The sequence below is a fragment of the Rhinolophus sinicus genome, chromosome 7, assembly GCF_057876585.1.
Source record: "Rhinolophus sinicus isolate RSI-liver-muscle chromosome 7, RSI-T2T, whole genome shotgun sequence".
NCBI classification, from domain to species: Eukaryota; Metazoa; Chordata; class Mammalia; order Chiroptera; family Rhinolophidae; genus Rhinolophus; species Rhinolophus sinicus.
The window spans coordinates 38,253,036-38,274,410 of NC_142507.1; the positions used below are offsets into that span (position 1 = coordinate 38,253,036).

At 34.2% G+C, this 21,375-nt stretch overlaps 1 protein-coding gene across 1 annotated transcript in view; it reads right to left on the bottom strand.

The window, feature by feature from the left end:
- Positions 1 to 17,591, bottom strand: part of OLFM3 (olfactomedin 3) — a 181,122-nt gene extending 163,531 nt beyond the window's left edge. Inside the window, exon 1 of the mRNA XM_019753730.3 lies at positions 17,085 to 17,591. Within this exon, the coding sequence (XP_019609289.1) occupies positions 17,085 to 17,153 (69 nt within the window). The 5' untranslated portion in view covers positions 17,154 to 17,591. The remainder of the gene's footprint in view (positions 1 to 17,084) is intronic.
- Between the last annotated feature and the right edge of the window lie 3,784 nt (positions 17,592 to 21,375).

A 21,375-nucleotide genomic window follows, 5' to 3' on the forward strand; every position in this document is an offset into this window, starting at 1 on the left:
TATATTACCTTACACATTCCTTTTACTCTATTATAATATCATCCCATAGCAAGGGAAATAAGAAGAATGTCAGTCACATAGATATTTTCACCTTGCTTTAGTCACATAAAACTAAACTTAACATTTTTCTTCTTTTATGTTTGATGGATAATTAGAAAGACATCATGTAATTAAGAGCCATATGTGAGCCATGTCTCCTTTGCCATATTCTAGACAAATCTATTGCTAAATCTAACTACAAGTTTCTTTTTATTAACATATATATTGAAGTAAGATTTTATTTTGGTCTAGGGATTTATGGAAAGAAAAACAAAAGTGAACCGAATTTTCCTGTGTGTGTTTGGTGGGACTGAAACAATATGTTCACTTCGACACGGGACAATTACTCTTTGGAAGAGAAGACCCAACATCAGTCAACAATGCAACTTTCTTATGTTGCTTTAAAACATTCCTAAGGACCTTTCAGAGTAGAGCTTTAACCCAATGTGGTTAAACTATGCAATCCTATGTGCTGTCAGCTCTGCCCTTCTTTCCTTGTAATATTGCATTAACATCTAAGACTCAATGGATGAGTCTTTCCTGGAGCATGATGTGACATGTTAGATAAATCTGGCCCAGAGTGATGTGGAAGAGAGTGATACATCTTTCCACTATTATACTCTGCATTGAATATAATACTGGAAAGACTAGTTTATGGCTTTGCATATTTTTCATATCAGGAGAGATTTGGGTTGGCTAAGCTTTTTCATAGTCAGTAAAAAAAATAACTAGTTCCTGGGAAAAACTCAGACTTACATTTCAATGTACATGAAAGATTCAATATCAATTTAATGCAAGTAGCAACGTATGAGAAACCAACCATCCACATTAGTGACATTCCCTCATGTCTACTCACTTCTCTGAAAATTTCTTTCACCTTTTTACTTTTATTGAAATATTGTTCTCCCTTGAATACACAGCTGCCTCTAAAGCACTTTCAACCCCTTTGCCATATCCTGTATCATTAAGCCTGGCCGTGGAAAAGTTATCCTCTTTGCTCTTAATTCTAGTTTTCAGGATATTCATTTTTTTCTTCTCTTTTCCATCATCACTCTCAGCTGATGACCATGATTCCTAGTTCACTGAGAAGATAAAAGCGTTTATAAGAAAGCTTCCATGTGCTTGCACTCCCCTATCTAAACTACCAACAGCATTTGTACAAATATACTTTGTCTTCCCACTTGTTCCCGTGGAAGAGTTCTCTGGGTTCCTATTTAGAACCAACATCTTATAGATTATTGCAATCAGCACTATAACATGGCTTTATTTTACCCATTTTAGACATCAACAGAAATAAGCAGGTCTCATGTCATTTCCTCTACCTATACACCATTATCTTCTTTTCATCTTTTCATAACAAAACTCCTTGCAAGTCTTGTTTAAATCTGTTTGTTGCCTCTAATTGCTCCTCATCCATACTTTATTGAATCCATTAGGTTGAGGATCTTGCCACCATCATCTACTGAAACCATTTATCAATGTCATTGAGGATTTCCATTTCTAAAAACAATGATTTATTTTCAGTTTTCATATTGCTTGGCCAATATGGAGCATATGATAATTTAATGATTTAATAAGTCTTTCTCCTTTGAGACATTTTGTTCATATTACTTTCAGGACAATATATTCTCCTTCATATTTCTCCTATCTCATGGATTCCTTCTCAGTCTATATTACTGGTTTTCCCTCAGCCTTTAACCCCTAAAACAACACTAAGGCTTAAATATTTAAGGCTTAGTGTTCAGGCCACTTCTCTTGGTGATCCCCTCCAGTTTCAGGGGCTTAAATATTATACGTACTGATGTTCCCAAAATGACATATTCAGTCCAGACTTCTTCTCTGAACTCCAAATACCACCTGCCTACTCAACAACTGGACTGGATCCCTTACGGACATTTCAAACTTATGTCCAAAATCAAACTCCTGACCTCCTTTCCCAGTGTTCTTTTTTCCATATTTCAAGAGACATGTTTCCTTCTAGTTGCTCAAGTCAAAAACGTTCTACAACCAATTTCCAATTCATTGGCAAATTATGTTAGGCACCATGAAGTCCAAGTTAGTTTTTTACACCTCCTTGTCTCTACTTCCTTTACTACCAGAAGTAAATTCTTCACATGGCAGCCAAAGTATTCCTTTTAAGACATAAATCATATCATGCCACATCTATGCTCAAATCCCACTAGTATCTTCCGGTTCCATTCAGCATCCTTCAGACCACTTACAGGAGCCACATGATTGGGCCTCCTGCTAAATCACTGCTCTTATTTCCCATTAGCCTTCTTTTTGCTCATTTCACTTGTTCACTAATCTTGCCTTTTCTCAAACCTGCCATGTATGTTTTTGCTTTATTGAATTTCTTTTGTTTTTCTGGAGAGCTCTGACTAATACAACTATATTGTGTTCTGCTTATTTGTATAGGTTTAAGGTAATTGAAGTCCAGAAATATTTTTAAATCTGGTACAGGTCAAGTCTGAGACCCTTTCGGTAATCATTTTTCTACCATTTTCTTGTCAACAATAGCTCTCTTTGTTTTTCATCTGCATCAGCTTCTCCTACTTCTCATAAAATTAACAGTAAAAGAACTCAAGTCATATAAAAAAAGCTCTTTTACATCTCTGTAACTTCCTGTAGACCACTGCCTTGTAGTGGAACACCCCTTCTTCCTGTCATTGTCTAGCTACTCTGCCTTTAAGCATCACCTGCTCCAGAAAATTTCCTCTTATGCTCCAATCTGCTATAGATGTCCATTCTCTATCCCCTACTTGTTTCTTATACAAGTCTCTGTTATGGGACATATCATACAATACTACAATTATTAGTATACCTATTTGAGTTTTCCAGTAAAAAATATTAGGGGCTTTTTTTAGAGTAATAGCTACACTTTTTTAAAAAATATATTTTATCTCTAACTCCTAGTATAGAGCCAGGTATGAATATTTGTTGAAAAAATTATTACAATATGAATGCCAGTAGACTGTCACATATGATAATTATGGTCATTGAGACTCATTCATTTTGGGGCTAATTATTTTCTTCACGTTACAAATTGTCAGAAAGCTAAAAACAAATCTCAGTTATTTCAAATTAAATAAGCAAACTCAACAACACACAACATTTTTTCCTCTATTGCACATAAAAGGGGTGGATCCAAGTTATATTTTGTGGAGTGTCACTAAGCAATCATCCTGTTTGTGCCTTTATAGTGTAACCTGCATTGGTTCTCTAAACAAAATTGTTTTCATCTGAAGACATGTCAGTGCTTTCGGTGGATCAAATTTGACTGATGAAAAAGAAGGAACTGTCGTCATCATTTTACTAAATCAAAGCAGCCAATTTATTTATATTTTCACTGTAGATTAGAAATCCATATAAAGAAATTGACATCAAATGCTTTTAAAACTCCGATGCTGGCAAAGAAATGATGAGCATTTAATGCTTAGATTGAGCATGAAGTTCTATGGGCAGATTTTACCTGACAACAACAACGACTCACTTTGTATCTTAAAAATGAAAACTATGGAACACAAAAACCTATCATGTAATTCAGTTTGAGTTATGTGTAATCTAATTAGTCTTCTTTAATGTTTCATTTCTAGATCAGCTAATTCACTTTATAATTTTTAGACCTCACTGTAATTTCACAGCTATGGTCTCTCTAATCTTAATATTCACACTCATGGACTCTAGTATTATCTGGCTGTCTTACATTTTGTGTTTACATATTAATTATTATCATGTAAACTAATATATTGGTTTCCTTTTGCTGCTGTAATAAATGACCATAACCTTAGTGTTTTAAAGAAACATAAGTTTAGTGTCTTACAGTTCTGGAGGGCAGAAGTCTAAAATACTCGTAAGTCTTATGAGATTAAAATCAAAGTGTCAGCAAGGTTTTATTTCTTTCTGGAGGCTCTAGAGAATCTACTTTCTTCGCTTTCCTGCTTCTAGAGCAGCCCACATTCCTTGGCTTTTGACCCCTTCCTCCATCTTTAAAGTGCCTCTCTCCAACCTCTGCTTCTGTCATCCCTCTTTTTTTTCTGACTCCGAGCATCCAGCCTTCCTCTTTTGAGGACCTTTTAATAATAATAATAATAATAATAATAATATTTCATTACATTGAGCCTATTAGAAAATTCAGGATAATCTTCTCATTTCAAGAATCTTAATTTAATCATATCTACAAATTCCCTTTGGCCATGTAAGGCAACATATTTACAGGTTCTGGGGATTCGGATGAGACCACCTTAGGAGTGACATTTTCTGTCTACCACAGCCCATATACTTTTTTCTTACTATATTTAGCCAAATAAAGAATCATAACTCAGTACTAGAAAATACCATTGAATGCCATAACTCAATTTGAAAAGGAACTTTCTAATAATTATTTTTGAGGAGAGAGTCAAGGGGGTCAAATATATGGTGATAGAAGAATTGACTCTGGGTGCTGAACACACAATGTGATATATAGATGATGTATTACAGAATTATACACTTGAAACATGTAATTTTACTAACCATTGTTACCCCAATAAATTTTAATGAAAAAAAAAAAAAATCCAATCTTTTGAATACTGTCCAGCTTCCCAATATTAGAAACATATGGACAGGAGCTAGATAACCATCCATCAGTTAGTTATAATGGAGAATCTTTCCTTTATGCAGACTTAAAATAGATGGCCTCTCTATTTCCTGTAACTCTAAGAGTCTCTTTTAAACTATTATCGGATAAAGACAGTAGAAACACATCATTCATTGATTTATTTTTCATCAATCTTTATAAGCTACTAAAAGGGAAGTATACAAAATAAATGTTAAATATATATGTAATCTAATTAGTCTTCTTTAGCGTGCATTGGTTCCAAGCTGTAATGCTTGGGATATGAAATAAGCTTATATATATATTTTACATTTATTTTTGTGTGTCTCTGTACTGAATTACTGTATAGGACTGAATTGCTATGATTTTTCTCAATGACATCTGCAGTAAAGAAAAAGAAGCCAGTGTTTTACCTTTCATTTTAAGTATTTGAGTGTCTTTGAGCAGAAGAAAGGAGAATGAAAGAAAGATAAATTACATTTATAAGAGAGAAATGTACCCCATTTTAGGATGACCTACCCATTTAACAAAAAGAAAAAAAAAAAAAAACAGAGCATTTGGTTCACCATTCTTATTTTGTACAGAAGGAGATGGAAACTGAAAAACAAAAAACATTAGTGAGTTGCCCAAAGCCATATAACTAGATAGTTGCAGAGTTGATGTTAGGCGCCAGCTTTTCTAACTCCTAATGTAGTATTTTGTCTACAACACTATGAACTTTGCAATTTTCTAATTTTTATAGAATTAGCTCTGATTTGGTATGGTCTGTTTCTTGCTTTATTTTCGTTTTATATGTTTGATTAATATTAATTATGTTGAGTCCCTTGAGGGGTATCTTTTCCAAAAGAAATGATTACATACAACTGGACAAAATTGTAATCATGTTTCTATTGCCTCTTTGTCTGCAAGGTTAAGATGCAAGCAAATAAAGTAAAAGAAATTTAAGGATGTTTTTGTGCCTTTTCCTTCCTCCTATTTCTTCTTACTAAGAGACATTAAAGGTTAGTTGAACTAAATGAGAGACCTTGTTCTAAAAGTGAATGCCAACCATTGTAATAGATGGGTAACCAGGTCTCCGAATAATGAATGCAATATGTGTGTGTGTGTGTGTGTGTGTGTGTGTGTGTGTGTGTGTGTGTGTGTGTGTGTGGTGTTGGTAGTGGGGATAAACTTCACTTGCAAGGCTTAAATACACATTGGCAAATGTATATATCATCTGTAAAAGCTTCAATTTGTTCCTGATGTATAAAAAATTATTTATGCCCCCTCAACCCTTATTTTTCTTTTAACTACATTTGAATATGTTCACCTCCATGCTACACATACGTTCATTTATAATTTCATCACTTTTTAAAGTATTATTCCATTTTTATTTTAGGACAAATATTTAGACATGGTGTCTTTTCTTGCTTTGACTAACAGGGGGCTCACGATGCTTTGCCACCTTTGAGAGACACTATAAATAAATTATTGATTTATTCCATCCACTAGTGTCCTTACTTTCAAATATCTTATGCACAGTTTTGAGTCATTATATTACAATAGCTGCCTCTTTGGCATGACCATCATAACTCTCTATACATTTCCTCCTGCTTATCCTGAGTACTTTAAGGTATATGGCAATCAAACTAGAGTCATTCAGTTTGTCTAGCACTTGACTTGTAAAGAGTAGAATATGTCTGCAGCATGATATAAATAATAAATAAGTATAATAAAAAGTCTTTAGTGGGTCTTGAGCAGGTAATGTTTCAGTCTGTATAGTACTACAATGATAGGTACTAAGATATAGTGATCGTGCCACAGAATATATGTGGGTGTAAAAATACTCACCATTGGTACTAATTCAGATAAACAATGCCCTAAGCAGCCATAGACATAGATCATTCCCAGAAGTGATGGCGTCTTTTGTAAGGCAATATTTCACCAGTGACATTTTGGTGCCAGTGAATCAACATTTCCAATACTGATTCTCTATTTGAAGCTATCCTGACATCTGGAATTGGTCCCTCCAGTAATGCTATTTAATCATCATGGGATAATGCTTCTTAATCACTTTCAACTTTGTTGGAAAAATAAAAAGGAATGTCAATTCAATTTATGCCCTCTCTTTGAGGTTATCTAGATAGCAATAGCTGTTTATGCTGTCAAAACAATTTTATTGCTGATATTTCTTTTCAGAGACTTTTAACCTACAGAGTTAATTATGACAGTTTTGAATTTCTGATTATCTTTAGACATTACAATTCAGATAAATCTAACTCCACTATACCTATATTTGCTTTTAATCATTTAGTATTATTCAGTATGTTGGTTTTGTGCTCATGTAGTAATGTAGCACAGATATAGTGACAATACTGCTTTCTTTTTAGCTGGTACTATTATAAAGACGTATACCGTGTTTCCCCGAAAATAAGACCTAGCCGGGCTTATTTTCCTGTAAGACTGGGTCTATAATGTAATGTAATGTAATGTAATACCAGGTTCTTATATTAATTTTTGCTCCAAAAGACACATTAGAGCTGATGGCCCGGCTAGGTCTTATTTTCAGGGAAATAGCGTAGTAAGAAAATAATTTCAACAGAATATTTTAGATCCTTAAGAAAATAGCTCAGTCCCTAAAAAGAGGTAGAGAAATATATATAATATACTAATTTATCACTTAAGGCAAAGACATTTCATAAAATAAAAGTAGTCAAAACAATAAGTACACATTTTATTAATGTCCAGACTTATAAACCTATCCAAATACAATGGACACTTATACATACACCAAGGAATACGAGGATATGATAAGATTGTCACTGAGTGTCAGGAAACACAGCAAGTAATTCACAAGAGTATGAAGCTTGTAGCAACCCAGAGTGTTACCAAATGTCAAAAATAGCACTAAGGATGGTGAGAGTAGGGGCGGAATTAATCAAAAATTAAAAAAAAAACACACCATAACCTTGCAGCATTCTTCAAGATAAATGACCTGGTACAAGAGTCGTGGCCCTTGGGAACAAGGTTCTTAAAATCAGTGTTACTCCCTTTCGCCTAACATCTTGTCTAATGGGAGCATGTACCAAAAACACAGATTATATTCACGTATCATTTAACTCAGGGTTTTAAGTTTTTCAGTTGTTTCTTGACTTATGTTTTTCTTCATATAGTCATCTGTTCATTGAACAAGGGATTGTTAAGTATCTTATCTGAAAAGACACTGTGCTATTTGCTACTTAGGGAAGTTTAATGACCAAGGCACAGCCTGCACTCAGCCACAATATAATTTCTAGGGGAGACACAATGCAATAAATACCCAATTTTAAAAAAGTGGTAAGTATAATAAGAGTGACTGGAAATAGAGTATTTTGCAAATTTGGGAGAAAAAGAAATCCAGTTCAACCTGTGTTCATTGAACACCTGTTCTGTGTGAGCCACAGTGGCTGTAGATGCAAAGATACATAGAACATACTCTTTTCTTATAGGAGTTTTTCATTTATCAAGATTACCTCCTCCTGGAATGTGAGGAGTGTCATGGAAGGATATATGGAAGAAGTGACATTTGAATTACATCTTAGAATATAGGCAAAATTTTGACATATGGAAAAGAGGGAAAGAACTTTCCAGGAAGAGGCAAAAGCATGAACACAACAACATCTGTGATCCTCTTTTGGAACTCATTTTTATTCTTCTGAAGGCGTGGTATTAGAATGACAGAAGGTATAGTTTTGTGATATGTTCTTTACAACACAAAACATAAATATTCTTAGAAAACTCTATTTTTAAGTGATTCAACAACATTTTAAAGTATATATATTTTTAGCACCACTCAAATTATTGGCACTATTGATAGAGATGGTCTTATGCTGTTCCTGTATCTTGGATCCCCATCTCCCCAAAAGGGTTTTCAACTTCTTGTAGCGAGTAATAAAAATAAGTTAAACCTCACTGTGGTATGCTGTGCAAGTATTTTTGTAATAATACATTTAAGTATTAGTTATTCACGGGTAGTGTCTATTCTAGATTATTAATATATAGTTGCTCTCATCTATTTTTACTCTTCATAATATCTATGTGGGTTGAACTCTGTAAAAGAAGAACCAATTCCTAAGTTACTCAGGTGGACTTGCTGTTGGATGAACAACATCAAAAGAAATGTTATTAAGTGGCTGATTAAGGATCAGTTCTTTTCAAGTACTTTGTAGAAGTCTATATTGAGAAGACTAGGAAAATCAGCATAAACAGAAGGACTGAGAAAGCAATCCAAAAGAAAAAAGCAGGGAAATTACAAGACTGACAATTAGGTTCATGAACGTGTTGCAACAATGTTGCTAACCTTTTTTTGATATCAGAGGGATTATTCATTATGAATTTGTAGCAACTGGACAAACTGTTAATCAAGCTTACTATTTGGAAGTGCTGAAAAGGCTGCGTGAAAAAGTTAGACGACCTGAACTTTTCCCCAACAATTCATGGCTCTTGCATCATGACAATGCACCAGCTCACATGGCACTGTCTGTGAGGTAGTTTTTAGCCAGTAAATAAACTATATTGGAACACCCTCCCTACTCATCTGATCTGGCCCCCAATGACTTCTCTCTTTACCTGAAGATAAAGGAAATATTTAAAGGAAGACATTTTGATGACATTCAGGACATCAAGGGGAATATGACAACAACTCTGATGACCAATCCAGAAAAAGAATTCCAAAATTGCTTTGAAGGGTGGACTAGGTGCTGATGTCAGTGCATAGCTTCCCAAGGGGAGTACTTCGAAGGTGAGCGTAGTGATATTCAGCAATGAGGTACGTAGCACTTTTTCTAGGATGCATTTGCTAACTTTATTGTCTGACCGCTTATGTTCACAAAAGTGATCATTTCTCTTGACTGCTATGGTTCAAATGTTTGTGTATCCCACCCCTAAATTTAGGAAGTGGGGCCTTTGGGAGGTAATTAGGCCATGAGGGTGGAACTCTCATGAATGGTATTTGTGCCCTATAAAAGAGATTCCACAGAGCTCGCTAGCCCCTACCACTGTGTGAGGTCATTGTAGGAAAACACCAGCTATGAACCAGGAAGAGGACCCTCACAAAACACTTGACCATGCGGTGCCTTGATCTTGGACTTCCCAGACTCCAGAATTGTGATCATCATGAACTCCCCAGTCTGTGGTATTTGTTATAGCAGCCTGAGAGAACTAAGACAATGACCCCCTGCCCTGAACACTTTTGATTGAGTAATTTGAGAAAATCCCTTTTTAAAGCTCTGTCTTTAATATTTTTAAATCTTCGAGAGGATTTAAACTACTTTATCCCTGATATGCTTTGCAAAGAAACAAGAAGCCCATACTCTGCATGCTAGTCAAAAAAGTAGTTTTATCCATTGATAGATTCTTTGTTCAAATATATTCATCCTATCTGTGATCCGCTCTCTATGCTTAACGTAAAGGCTTTTTTCTTGGTGTGGTTTGGATCTGATATTATTGAACCAGTCTTCATGTCTTTGTACTTTTCCTAAAAAACTTGGAAGAGGTACCTTTTTGGATATAAGTATGATGTAAATTTTGAAGGTGGCATGTTGAAATTGGAGCTTTGGTCAAAATTATGGGCTGGTTCTGAAAAACCCTGCTGATAATTTTATATTACATTCACTTTCCTGAAAGCTGAGAAGAGGGAACAGCAAGATATTATGACCTTAATATACAGTACGCAACGTACTTTAGATTTGGTTAGAGGTTAAGTAGTGTTAGTGGAATATTTGCATAGAACTTTATGGTTTAAAATAGATTTTCACATATATTACATTAATATCATCAATAACTTTATAAATTCCATTGCTGTTACATCTAGTTCATAGTTAATGTAAAATGAACTTCAGAGAGATTATGTGTCTTACTGAAAAGTTGCAGAGTTAGGACTTAAAAACAGTTCTTATGAATTCATGCCCAGCTACCCCTTTTATATATCCATTAGTTTGGAATACAATTTTTAAAATTATATTTGAAAATTGTCATAATAATGTTAACGTCATAAAAAAATCCTTTAAGGTTTTATTTGATAAGTGGCATAGACTGAGTAGATGGATGACCAGTTTCAACATCATATTTTTTATTTAAAACTGGATTCTAGGTATTGAGTATTTAAATAGCTTTTTACATTACCTTAATATTTTAATGTGACTGTGAAATAATACATTAATCCAAATGCATGGACACTCCCAAAGACTCACTGTCATCTCACCTTACCTACCAAGACAATTGTCTGATTTTGTATCTCCTTTCTTAATTTCACTATTGCCAATTTTTTTTAAGTAAAAAGATGGCTAACTAATAATAATAAGTAAATCAAATGCTGAGTCTAATCTCCTCAGCTGTAGCTTTACCCAGTCTCATATTTTTTTCCTTTCCGTATTTTCTTAATACAAAAATTGAGGTTTTTCTAATAATTGCTGGTCTAAAATCCTTAAGGACTTCCGGCTTGGGGAAAGTCAGTAATGAATATGCAGGACCTTTTATAAGTAGCCCTCCCAATACTTCCTACATCTCTTCAGTACAAGAGCAATTCCTTTTATATGAAAAATAAGTTTTCACTTTACTTTTCACTGGATAATTTTTCATTGAATAAAAGACTTAGCGGCTGAAACAGGAAACATGTTGGCTTTCAGATCCACTAGATTGATAAGCAATCCTGTCAGGGGAGCATAGTTCTGATGTGTGAATGGGTAAAGCCTGAGTACATAAATCATGAATGTGGAGACAGGAGGGAAGTAGATGGTGGTGAATGAGGAAGTAGCTAAAACTTCACGATATTACCTAGGCAGGCTGAACACCAGATCTCACAAAGTTTATGATCTTGCAAACAATAGACTGCAAAAGAATTTGCTAATTTTTGATGAATGATCAAATATTATTGAAAAGAGTATCTTAGTCTGTTCAGGTGCTATAACAAAATACCCCAGACTGAGTTGCTTAGAAATAGGTATTTATTTATCACAGTTCTGGAAGGTACACCATCAAGATCAGAGTGCTAGTGTGGTGGGGTGAGGGCCCTCTTCTGCGTCACAGACTTCTCCTTTCCTCACATGGTGGAAAGGGTGAGCTATCTCTCTGGGACCACTTACATAAGGAAGGGCACTAATCCCATTCATGAGCACTCCATCCTCATGACCTAATCAACTACAAAGGCCCCATATCTTAGTACCATCACCTTGGGCATTAGGTCAACATATGACTTGTGGAGGAGGAAGTGCACAATCATGCAGATTATAGCTCAGAGTCATTGTAGAATTTAACAAAGAAGTTTTAAGAACATGTGGAGCCCTAATTTTACAGGTGAGGGCACTGAGATCACATCTTCCCCAAAGGTATATATATATACATACACAGCCTCATTTATATCCTCCTTTCTACTCGGTTCAGCCTTGCAAAGCAGAGAAATTCATGGTTCTGATTTACTGGGATTACTGTTTTATTATCATGTTCAAAATCTTCCTGTGAAAGAAAAAGAGGTTCACTCTTGTACTATCAAGGTCATTACTTGTACTATCAAGGTCATATATATATATATATACACATACAGGTAGCAAAGTGGGATGAGAAATTGAGAAATGAAGGACCCTGAATCCTGCTCTCTACTTCTCAGTCTTGCTCTGCTTTCCCTCTCAATAGAGCATCAGTGGATCATAACAACAGTAATTTTTAAAAGAGAATAGTTGCAAAATATAAGGAACAGAAATTTTTTTAAAAAATTAAGGAAGGCAATACAATTTTAACCTTTTCGAGTTGCCAAGAGAAAGAGTAGGAAAGAATATTTACTTTCTGCAAAATAAAAATTTAATTGGATCAAGGAGGGTGGGATAAAATGAGAGTAGAAAAGTCACTTGCTCTTTCAAAACATGGATGGACTGATTGAATTTTTCACTTCCTACTATATCAGGGTTTATTGGTGTGTAATTACAGGTCCTTGCCACATGTCATCGATCCATATTTTCTGTTCCAATTTAAGTTGATCCTGTTGTATAGGTGTCTCTGGTATACAGTAGACACAGGAGAAGACAGATTTTTAAGTTGAATTTTAAAGCAGATTGATACTGATATCAGTTTATTTCTCTTGCTGTATTTGCTTCCTACCAATTTCATTTAAAAGTTGTAAGAACAAGAACTTTAACTAGATTTATCGACAAAAGCCCCCTCTAGCCAATTTAGGTCTTTGATGATTTTTTTAGCAACACCAAACACAAAGACACTTACACATGGTATATTATCTTATGAAACATTTAACAATATCATTATTGAAATTCTCTTAGTTCCCATCATGTTTATATGGCTTTGAAAACAACTGTCTTATTTAAGGCAAGAGTTCTAACTGGCCTGGTTGTTTTGGACAGAAAGAACTGTTTGGTGTGAAGATTATTGCTGAATCATTGTTACAGTTTATGTCTATAGTGTAAGCAAGTACCATGGTGATAAGTTCTTTAATATATTTCTAGGTAGGAAGATAGTGAATGCTTTCTCAATCTAAGCATGCTACAGCATTTGGTAATATATTTGTTACACAAGTAACTTTAAAGTTCAATAGTCACTGCAGTGTGTGGCTATGCCCATGCCACCTCTTTTTAATGGTTACTCAAGTATCTGACTCTGTTGTAAATATTCTGTGTGAAACCTGCACAGCTTCATTTATATCCTCCTTTCTACTTGGTTCAGCCTTGCAAAGCAGAGACATTCATGGTTTGGATTTACTGGGATTACTATTTTATTATCATGTTCAAAATCTTCCTGTGAAAGAAAACGAGGTTCACTCTTATACTATCAAGGTCATTACTGAACTCAATTCCTTCATTTTAAAAGCACAGAGATGCCATCTAGCAGCCACCCTCAGGAATGTCCTGCACAGAAATACCCTGTTTTCCCGAAAATAAGACCTAGCTGGACCATCAGCTCTAATGAGTCTTTTGGAGCAAAAATTGATATAAGACCTGGTATATTATATTATATTATATTATATTATATTATATTATATTATATTATATTATATTATATTATATTATATTATATATTATTATATTATATTATATACCCCATCTTATAGTAAAATAAGACCGAGTCTTATATTAACTTTTGCTCTAAAAGATGCATTAGAGCTGATGGTCTGGCGAGGTCTTATTTTTGGAGAAACATGGTAGTACTTTATAAAACTGAGCAGTAATTGAATTCCTACAACCCTTCAGTTTTTTTTTTCAAAATGTACTTATCTAATGAATGATGATTTCTTATATTGCCTATAATTCAGATACGCCGTTACAAATGAAACTAATTAATATCTCTTAAAATAGACAAAGTGATACACCAGGAGTTCTAAATGGAACTGGAAACTTGTTAATAAGATTTTAATTAAGAAAACATAATTCTCATAATTTTCCTCAGAGAAAAATTGATAATCTGTCTATATAAAAATACAAATAATTAATCAGCAGTGAATTGCCTTCCTTTGCCAAAAGAAAATACTAATCTTGCTAATTTTCTGATACATTAAATGAGAGAAAAGTAAGTAAGAACATGCTGAAAGCAAGTTCATATTATTAATATAGAAGTTTGGGCATTTTTTTACAATTTAAAAATAAAATTGACTTTCAAGTAACTATCTTACCATAAGATGGCGATACTTAAGCACTTTATAAAATGTCATAGAAGATCTGTAAGTTTCAATCTCAGGAAAAATTATCATAAACATAAATATTATATTGTGTTCTATGACATGGAATTGGTACTATTGTTAGAAAGCCTTTTTGTTTTCAAGTAAATTGATATACAATAAGCACCTACTTAGATATAAATTTTCAATATTTGATATATGTGGCAATCCTATCATTGAAAAAAAAATCTATTCCTTTTTAAGATCTCTCCTATTTTGCCAGTTGTATCCATATATGATTATACATATGCTTACTATAAAGTGTAATAATATAGAATAGTTTTAAAAATTTATTTTAAAATCTTATGAAATATATCTGTCCTAACATATTACTATGAAAATAAAATCATCTGTTTAAAATTTCTGTACCTTTAAGTGTCATCACTTAATTATTACTATTTGTCAAAAAACTATGGCCTTATGTGGTACTATATTATTAGAATTTTAATTTAAATTTCACTAAAACCAATTTGCATTATGAAAGCTAATTTTATTATGTAAACCCTTAAGTAATTAGTGAAATAATAAATAAATTCAGAGAAAATTCCAAGTTTATAACCTAAGTGTCAATTATTTTGAGAATTGAATGGTGCCATTTGTGATTGAGGGGGCGATATAGTTTGGTGATCAATACTAGTTTGATAAAACCTTTGAAAGTAGCTTTTATTTAATTTTTGAAGCAATATTTTGTCTACCAGTCCAAAAACTTTTTGCAACATTAAAATCATTTGCTATGAACATATTAGTATTCTCCATAGTGTCATATGTGGTACAGAACAAGTTACCATCATCTGTTCTTTGCACTCAGTAATGCAGTATCTAGAAGCTGAAAAGGGAACTTTGAAAAGTTAACGTATGTCTTCCTCCCCTGAATTTCTCAGTTCAGTTGTACCAAAAAGCCAATTAAGTCAGAAGAAAAGTTTTATATTGTTGAATACCCAGAAATAAACTTGTCAATACTAGAAAAGGTCATGTTGACTAAAAATGGTTCAATTATTTGGGAGATTTATCTCAGTATTTAACAGAAGCTCTTCTTTGTTTATATATATTTAATTTGGAAAGAATAGAGTGCAAGAAGTGAAGATATTTATGCATTAAAGATATCAGACAAATCACACATGCAATTGTTAGTAAAGCTCTGTATTTCTGAATTCATTTTAAAGGATGACAAAACTCACTTTTAGTCAAGTGATTTGTTTTTGCGATAGCTCGGTAATTAGGTTTATTTAAAAGAAATGTTTTACCTAGGATATACCAAACGAGGTACCTAATGGAATATGTTTAAAAGTTTTAACCAACGTAATATGATGAAAGTGGCAGTGGAATGTGTCATTATAGATCCAGAGGCAAGAAGAAAAAAAAGATTTAAAAAACATAAAAACAAAATCAACATTTGTACCTAGATGTAAAATGCTTTAAAGCTATCACTTAGTATGTAAAATATTCCATTAATATCATTAAAATGTCTTTCACACACTGTATGAAGATTTCACAGTGACAATATCAGTACAACTACTGCTTTAAAATAAAATGATTTTATTCTCCTCAGGTCTCTCTAAAGAAAAGTACACAGAAATAATTACGATTATATATAACATGATTCTAAGTTTTCACTATATACTATATCAGGCCTAGACATGTTCAGTCAGCCACAATATTAGATTATGCTTGGTTACATCTTAATTAGTTCTATTCAATTATGAAAATAAACTTAATTTTTCTTCACCAAACAGATGATGTAAATCTTTGAAAATAACTTTACAATATTCCAAAATACAGCTTTAAATGGGTTAGTAACATGGCATCATTTTTCCTTTTGTGTCAAATTGCTCTTGACCAGTTAAATAACTAGAATATGTATTTTTAAATTGCCTCTTACTCTTTTTACGAGATGCCCTATCTCTTTTTCCAGATAATTATGATTTTCTTAGAATGCTGAAGCTTCCAATTATCTTACTTTATCATCAAGACTTTGCTCATACCTAGCTAAAAATATTTCTCCTTATTTTTCTGCTTTTTTTATAAAAAGAGCTTAGCGTTTAGTTGCCAGCACTGGATAATTTTCAGAGTTCAACAGCTATGAGACACCTCATCCTTCCTATTGCCCTCCTCATCTGATAGGATTCTCACTTCCTGTTTCTTAACACTGGTTATCAGAACTTCCTCAGTGCCCCCTAATTTCCTTAATGAAAAGAAAGAAGCAAATAAACACAAGCTTCTTTCACCAACGCCTCTCAGCCATGGCAGAGAGTGTAGCTCTGCCTCTCTGCCGTGTGTGTTACAAGCAGCATCCGAAATGTTTTTGGACACAAACTGCAGTACGTCTGCGATGGGAGTATTACTGACTATCGCAGGAAATCCCTTCTCTGCTTTCAACAAAGAAACGGTTCATTATCTCCTAATACATGTTTTCAAATTGCATTGCTTCAGCTGCTAACTCCTTTGCATTACCCGTCCGACTTCAGAAAAGCACATTAAGCACTTGATACAGAATAAGCTCAATTCCCCAGAGAGCCGCATTGCCCGCTGCCTATACACATTATATTCGCTCCTGGTCCCTCCCCCCACTCCCCCGTCTGTCCAGGACTCTACCTTGAGGAGCTATTCCTTTGGTAGTTCACCTTATCTTCCAAGCCGTAGGAATAAGCCAGGCACCACAAGATAGCTGGAAAAGCCGTCTTTCGTGCCGTTTGGGGGGCATATTTATTTGCATTTTTGGTCGGTTTGTTTCATATTGCACATTATTTCAAACAAGAGTTAAAATATTGCCCATACCTTTGAAGGATCTAATCCAGCGAGCAAAGACAGCAGCAGGAGATTGAGTAGGTTGGACGTCGCCTGCATTCTGATCTGGGTTTTTGCTCCTTCTTTACTCTCTTTTATGTAGCCACTCCACTCTCACTGCAGAGACCTTTCCCTCGTCAGTTGCACTTTCTGTCTGCCAGTCAGAGCAGAGTGGAGACAGAGGCGGTGTGGCAGGAGCTGTAGCAGTAGCGGCAGCAGCGGCAGCCGCCCTGGGGGGCGATCATTCCGCAGGCATTCTCAGAGCTGGGAGTGCGCGAGCTCCAGGGTGGGTTTGCTTGCAGTGGGTGCTGACCGAGGTGCTGAAGCTCCTCCAACCTGTGCGCCCCAATTTACGCTCTCTTCTGCGGCTTTCTAGCCAGTCCACCTCAAAAGTTTTGACCCAAGAAAAAGATAGAGTAACCGCTGAGAGAGGTGTGGAGACCTGGACAACGGATATGACATCACTACAGCTCCTGGGGGTTTGGGGGGATATTTTGCCGGGAATTTGTTAACCAAACAAGGATTACTCTCCTGCTCCAGTTCAGCATTTGCTGGCAACTTGAGCTGCAGGGACGTAAAGAGTCAGCTAGATACAAGATTATGAAACAAATAGTGCCTGGAACCTTCTGCTGTCATTGACAGAAGATTTGATATCATATTTAGTGCTTTAAACAAAGTTTTCAGTGCAAGCTATCAATGTGTATTTTCTGTCCAAGGCACAAAGTTTGTGGCTGTTATATATGCATATATGCACTGTCATTTATGAATAGTCAATTGAAATAATCTATTTGGCTAGGTATTAATGTGTGTTTATCTGTCTAGGGCTTTTGATAATCAGAAAATTATATGCATAAATAAATAAAGAGGCTTTCTCTTTGTTTTCTTATAAATTGGATATTCCATTAGTGACTCCCCACAGCTTAAATCTACCCCCCCACCCACAGTGATACCCAGAAATATAATTTATCTGTCAATTTGACTCCTGTTTATGCCTAAGGAGGAATTCAGTGATGGATGGACAGTGGGATGAGAAAAGTGATTATTCCAAGTTTCCAAATACTTCTGTTTTCTGGAGCTGAGAGAGAGAGAGAGAGAGAGAGAGAGAGAGAGAGAGAGAGAGAGAGAGAGAGAGAATAGCTGCCTCGCAAGAGTAAAGAAAGAGTACATGACAAACTAACGGTCTCATCCACCCGGCATCGTTTAACTATAATCAAGCAACATCATTTCTTTGAAGCTGGAAAACGTGTGTTCTCCATAAGATAAAAAAGTGAGAGGAGTAGGCAACCACCCTGGAAACTCCTTTTTATACAGTTATGCCTTTAATACTCTTTGAGTTTCATCTTCTGTTGATTTTTCTAGAAATGATATTTCCTGAGGATTAAAATATGTGAACTGGAGGTATAAACATTGCTTTCATATAAAAAAGAAGATAAATTGTTTGAGATATCAGACACATACTCTACCAGTCTTTTACTAAAAACTTCCTATTTTTAATACAAAAAAAATCAAATTAAGATTCAAATACTTTTGAAAATTATAATTGCCAAGGATTTGCATCATATTGCATCTATTTTTATCCTGATGTTATGTATATGTGTGCATGTGAGCATAATTACTTGAGGACTTTTTTTCCCTATGAAAATATAAATGAGAAGAAAAAATAAATTTGAAAATTCCTTTTGAAGAGGTAGATCATACATAAAAAATCGATGGCAGAATAACAGAAAGAAGGTGGAATTATTTGGGGACTGTTAGTTTAATGGTAACCCTAGCAATCATAACCATAGTTGGAAATTCTCATCAGTTCCTAGCAGAAGCAGAAAACAAGTATTTTCTTTTCAGAGAATAGATAAAACTGCAGAGTTATGTCTTATACCCTTTGGGATCACTTTCTAGAGCATATATGATGCTAACTCTTAAAAAATCTTTTTTGCATTTGTTTCTTGAACGGATTATCTATCTGTGAATGATAAATCAACTTAGAATATTTTTAATGATTCATCGCTACAAATTGTTGGAAATTTTATTGTGCACCCATTTTCAAATCATTGCACAGTTTGAAAATGATTTTGTACAGGTGTGGTAGCTGGGTGATTATAATAGTGCATTTTTATTACCTGTATGAGGTGTGACAATTAAGTCCATGAACTGGTTGCAATGATGTTGCTAACCTAAGGGATTATTCATTATGAAATTGTACCAACTGGACAAACAGTTAACCAAGTTTACTATTTGGAAGTGCTGAAAAGGCTGCGTGAAAAAGTTAGACGACCTGAACTTTTTACCAACAATTCATGGCTCTTGCATCACGACAAAGCACCAGCTCACCCAGCACTGTCTGTGAAGGAGTTTTTAGCCAGTAAACAAATAACTGCATTGGAACACCCTCCCTACTCACCTGATCTGGCCCCCAATGACTTCTTTCTTTACCTGAAAATAAAGGAAATATTGAAAGGAAAACATTTTGATGACATTCAGGACATCAAGGGTAATACAACGACAACTCTGATAGCTATTTCAGAAAAAAGAGTTCCAAAATTGCTTTGAAGAGTAGGCTAGGTGCTTGAGTCGATCAGCACTAAAGTATGTAGCACTTTTTTTAGGATGAGTTCATGAACTTAGTTGTCTGACCTTCATACTAAATACAATATAGTAGTATGATTGTTTTTACACATCATAGTACTTTTCTGTCTTCTGAGAATGTCTTCTACCATCTATTTCCATCTCACTCTCAACAGGCAGATCAGCATGCTTATTTGAGTACAGGAAGCTACCATGTTTCCCTGAAAATAAGACCTAGCCGGACAATCAGCTCCAGGTCTTATTAACATAAAACCCAGTTTTATCTTACTATAAGACTGGGTATAATATAATATAATATAATATAATATAATATAATATAATATAATATAATATAATACAATACCAGGTATTATATTAATTTTTGCTCCAAAAGATGCATTAGAGATAATTGTCCAGCTAGGTCTTATTTTTTGGGAAAGCATGGTATATTGAACAGATACACAAAAAGTAATATAAAAACATAATCGTATCAATTTTATCACCTCAAGATCAACAGCTATTCTTTCAATGACAGTATTTTTTATCTGGGATAAAATTTATTCTGATCTCATACATGGCTCACAATATTAATACTTGGACCGAAATTCCTATATGGACACATTTTCCCCTTTAACTCTCCATTTCCCTATATTACATGGCACTGATAGAGCGTTTGTAATGAGGAGTTAATAAGAAGACAAATTCTCTGAAGTCTGACAGAGAAATGTGATAGAAGGTGATAATAATACTTAAAAACACAGAAGTAAGCAATGCATGGTAATCATGTTACAATGGAAACGCATGATTTTAGCATATGTGCAACTTACTTGCCAAAGAGAAGCTTAGTGATTTGTGGAGAAGGATCAAGTTTAGTAATAAACCAAAACTCTATTGAACATGCCAGTGAAAAACAAAATCTGTAACTAAACAGCACAAATTCACCAATACCCTAAAACTCCCTCTCTCTCTTTAAAAAAAATAAACTTGCATAGTTTTTCTCAAACATAATTCTGACAGTTTTTAGTTAGTCATTTATTTTGTAGTAAAGCTCTTTTATAATACATTTCTGTACTATCAACTTGATGACATTGTAGGCCATATCATACCTTATCTGTACATAGCAATTTACACAGCATTTATCCTTGTAAGAAAAAAGTCCATGAAGCTCTTTGTAGCTTGTGTTCTACGTAAGCTATTCAAAAGAGTTCTATTGTAAAAAGGCAAAAATGTATCTACTTCTGTTTTCCCAGTCACTTCAGATTGGTTACTATAACTTCATAGTGACTGGAACTAGAACAAAATGGAAAAAAAGATAAATTTAGTAATATTGTATTTTCCAAAACATGCGTGAGAACATATTTGACATTAATGGGTCTAATTAAATTTAGCTTTCTATGCTTGCAATGGGTACAAAATTGCTTTCAAATTTATAAAGTACTACCCAAATTTTAGCCAGTAGTATCTACAGAAGCATGCATCAAAATAAGCTTATGTGGTGTACATATACAACACTTAGAACAAGAATGTAACTTTATAAATATTTATGCGCAGTATTACGATAGTAATAATGAATTATATAATGAATTCATTATATAATGAATTATATTTTAGCTGACTTTTATGTTAGTCTTTTTTTGATAAGAGACTGTATGATAAGCTTCTTTCATACATGTTATGCTGCTCCAACATTCCAAGGATGTTCCATTATGTTAAAAATGCT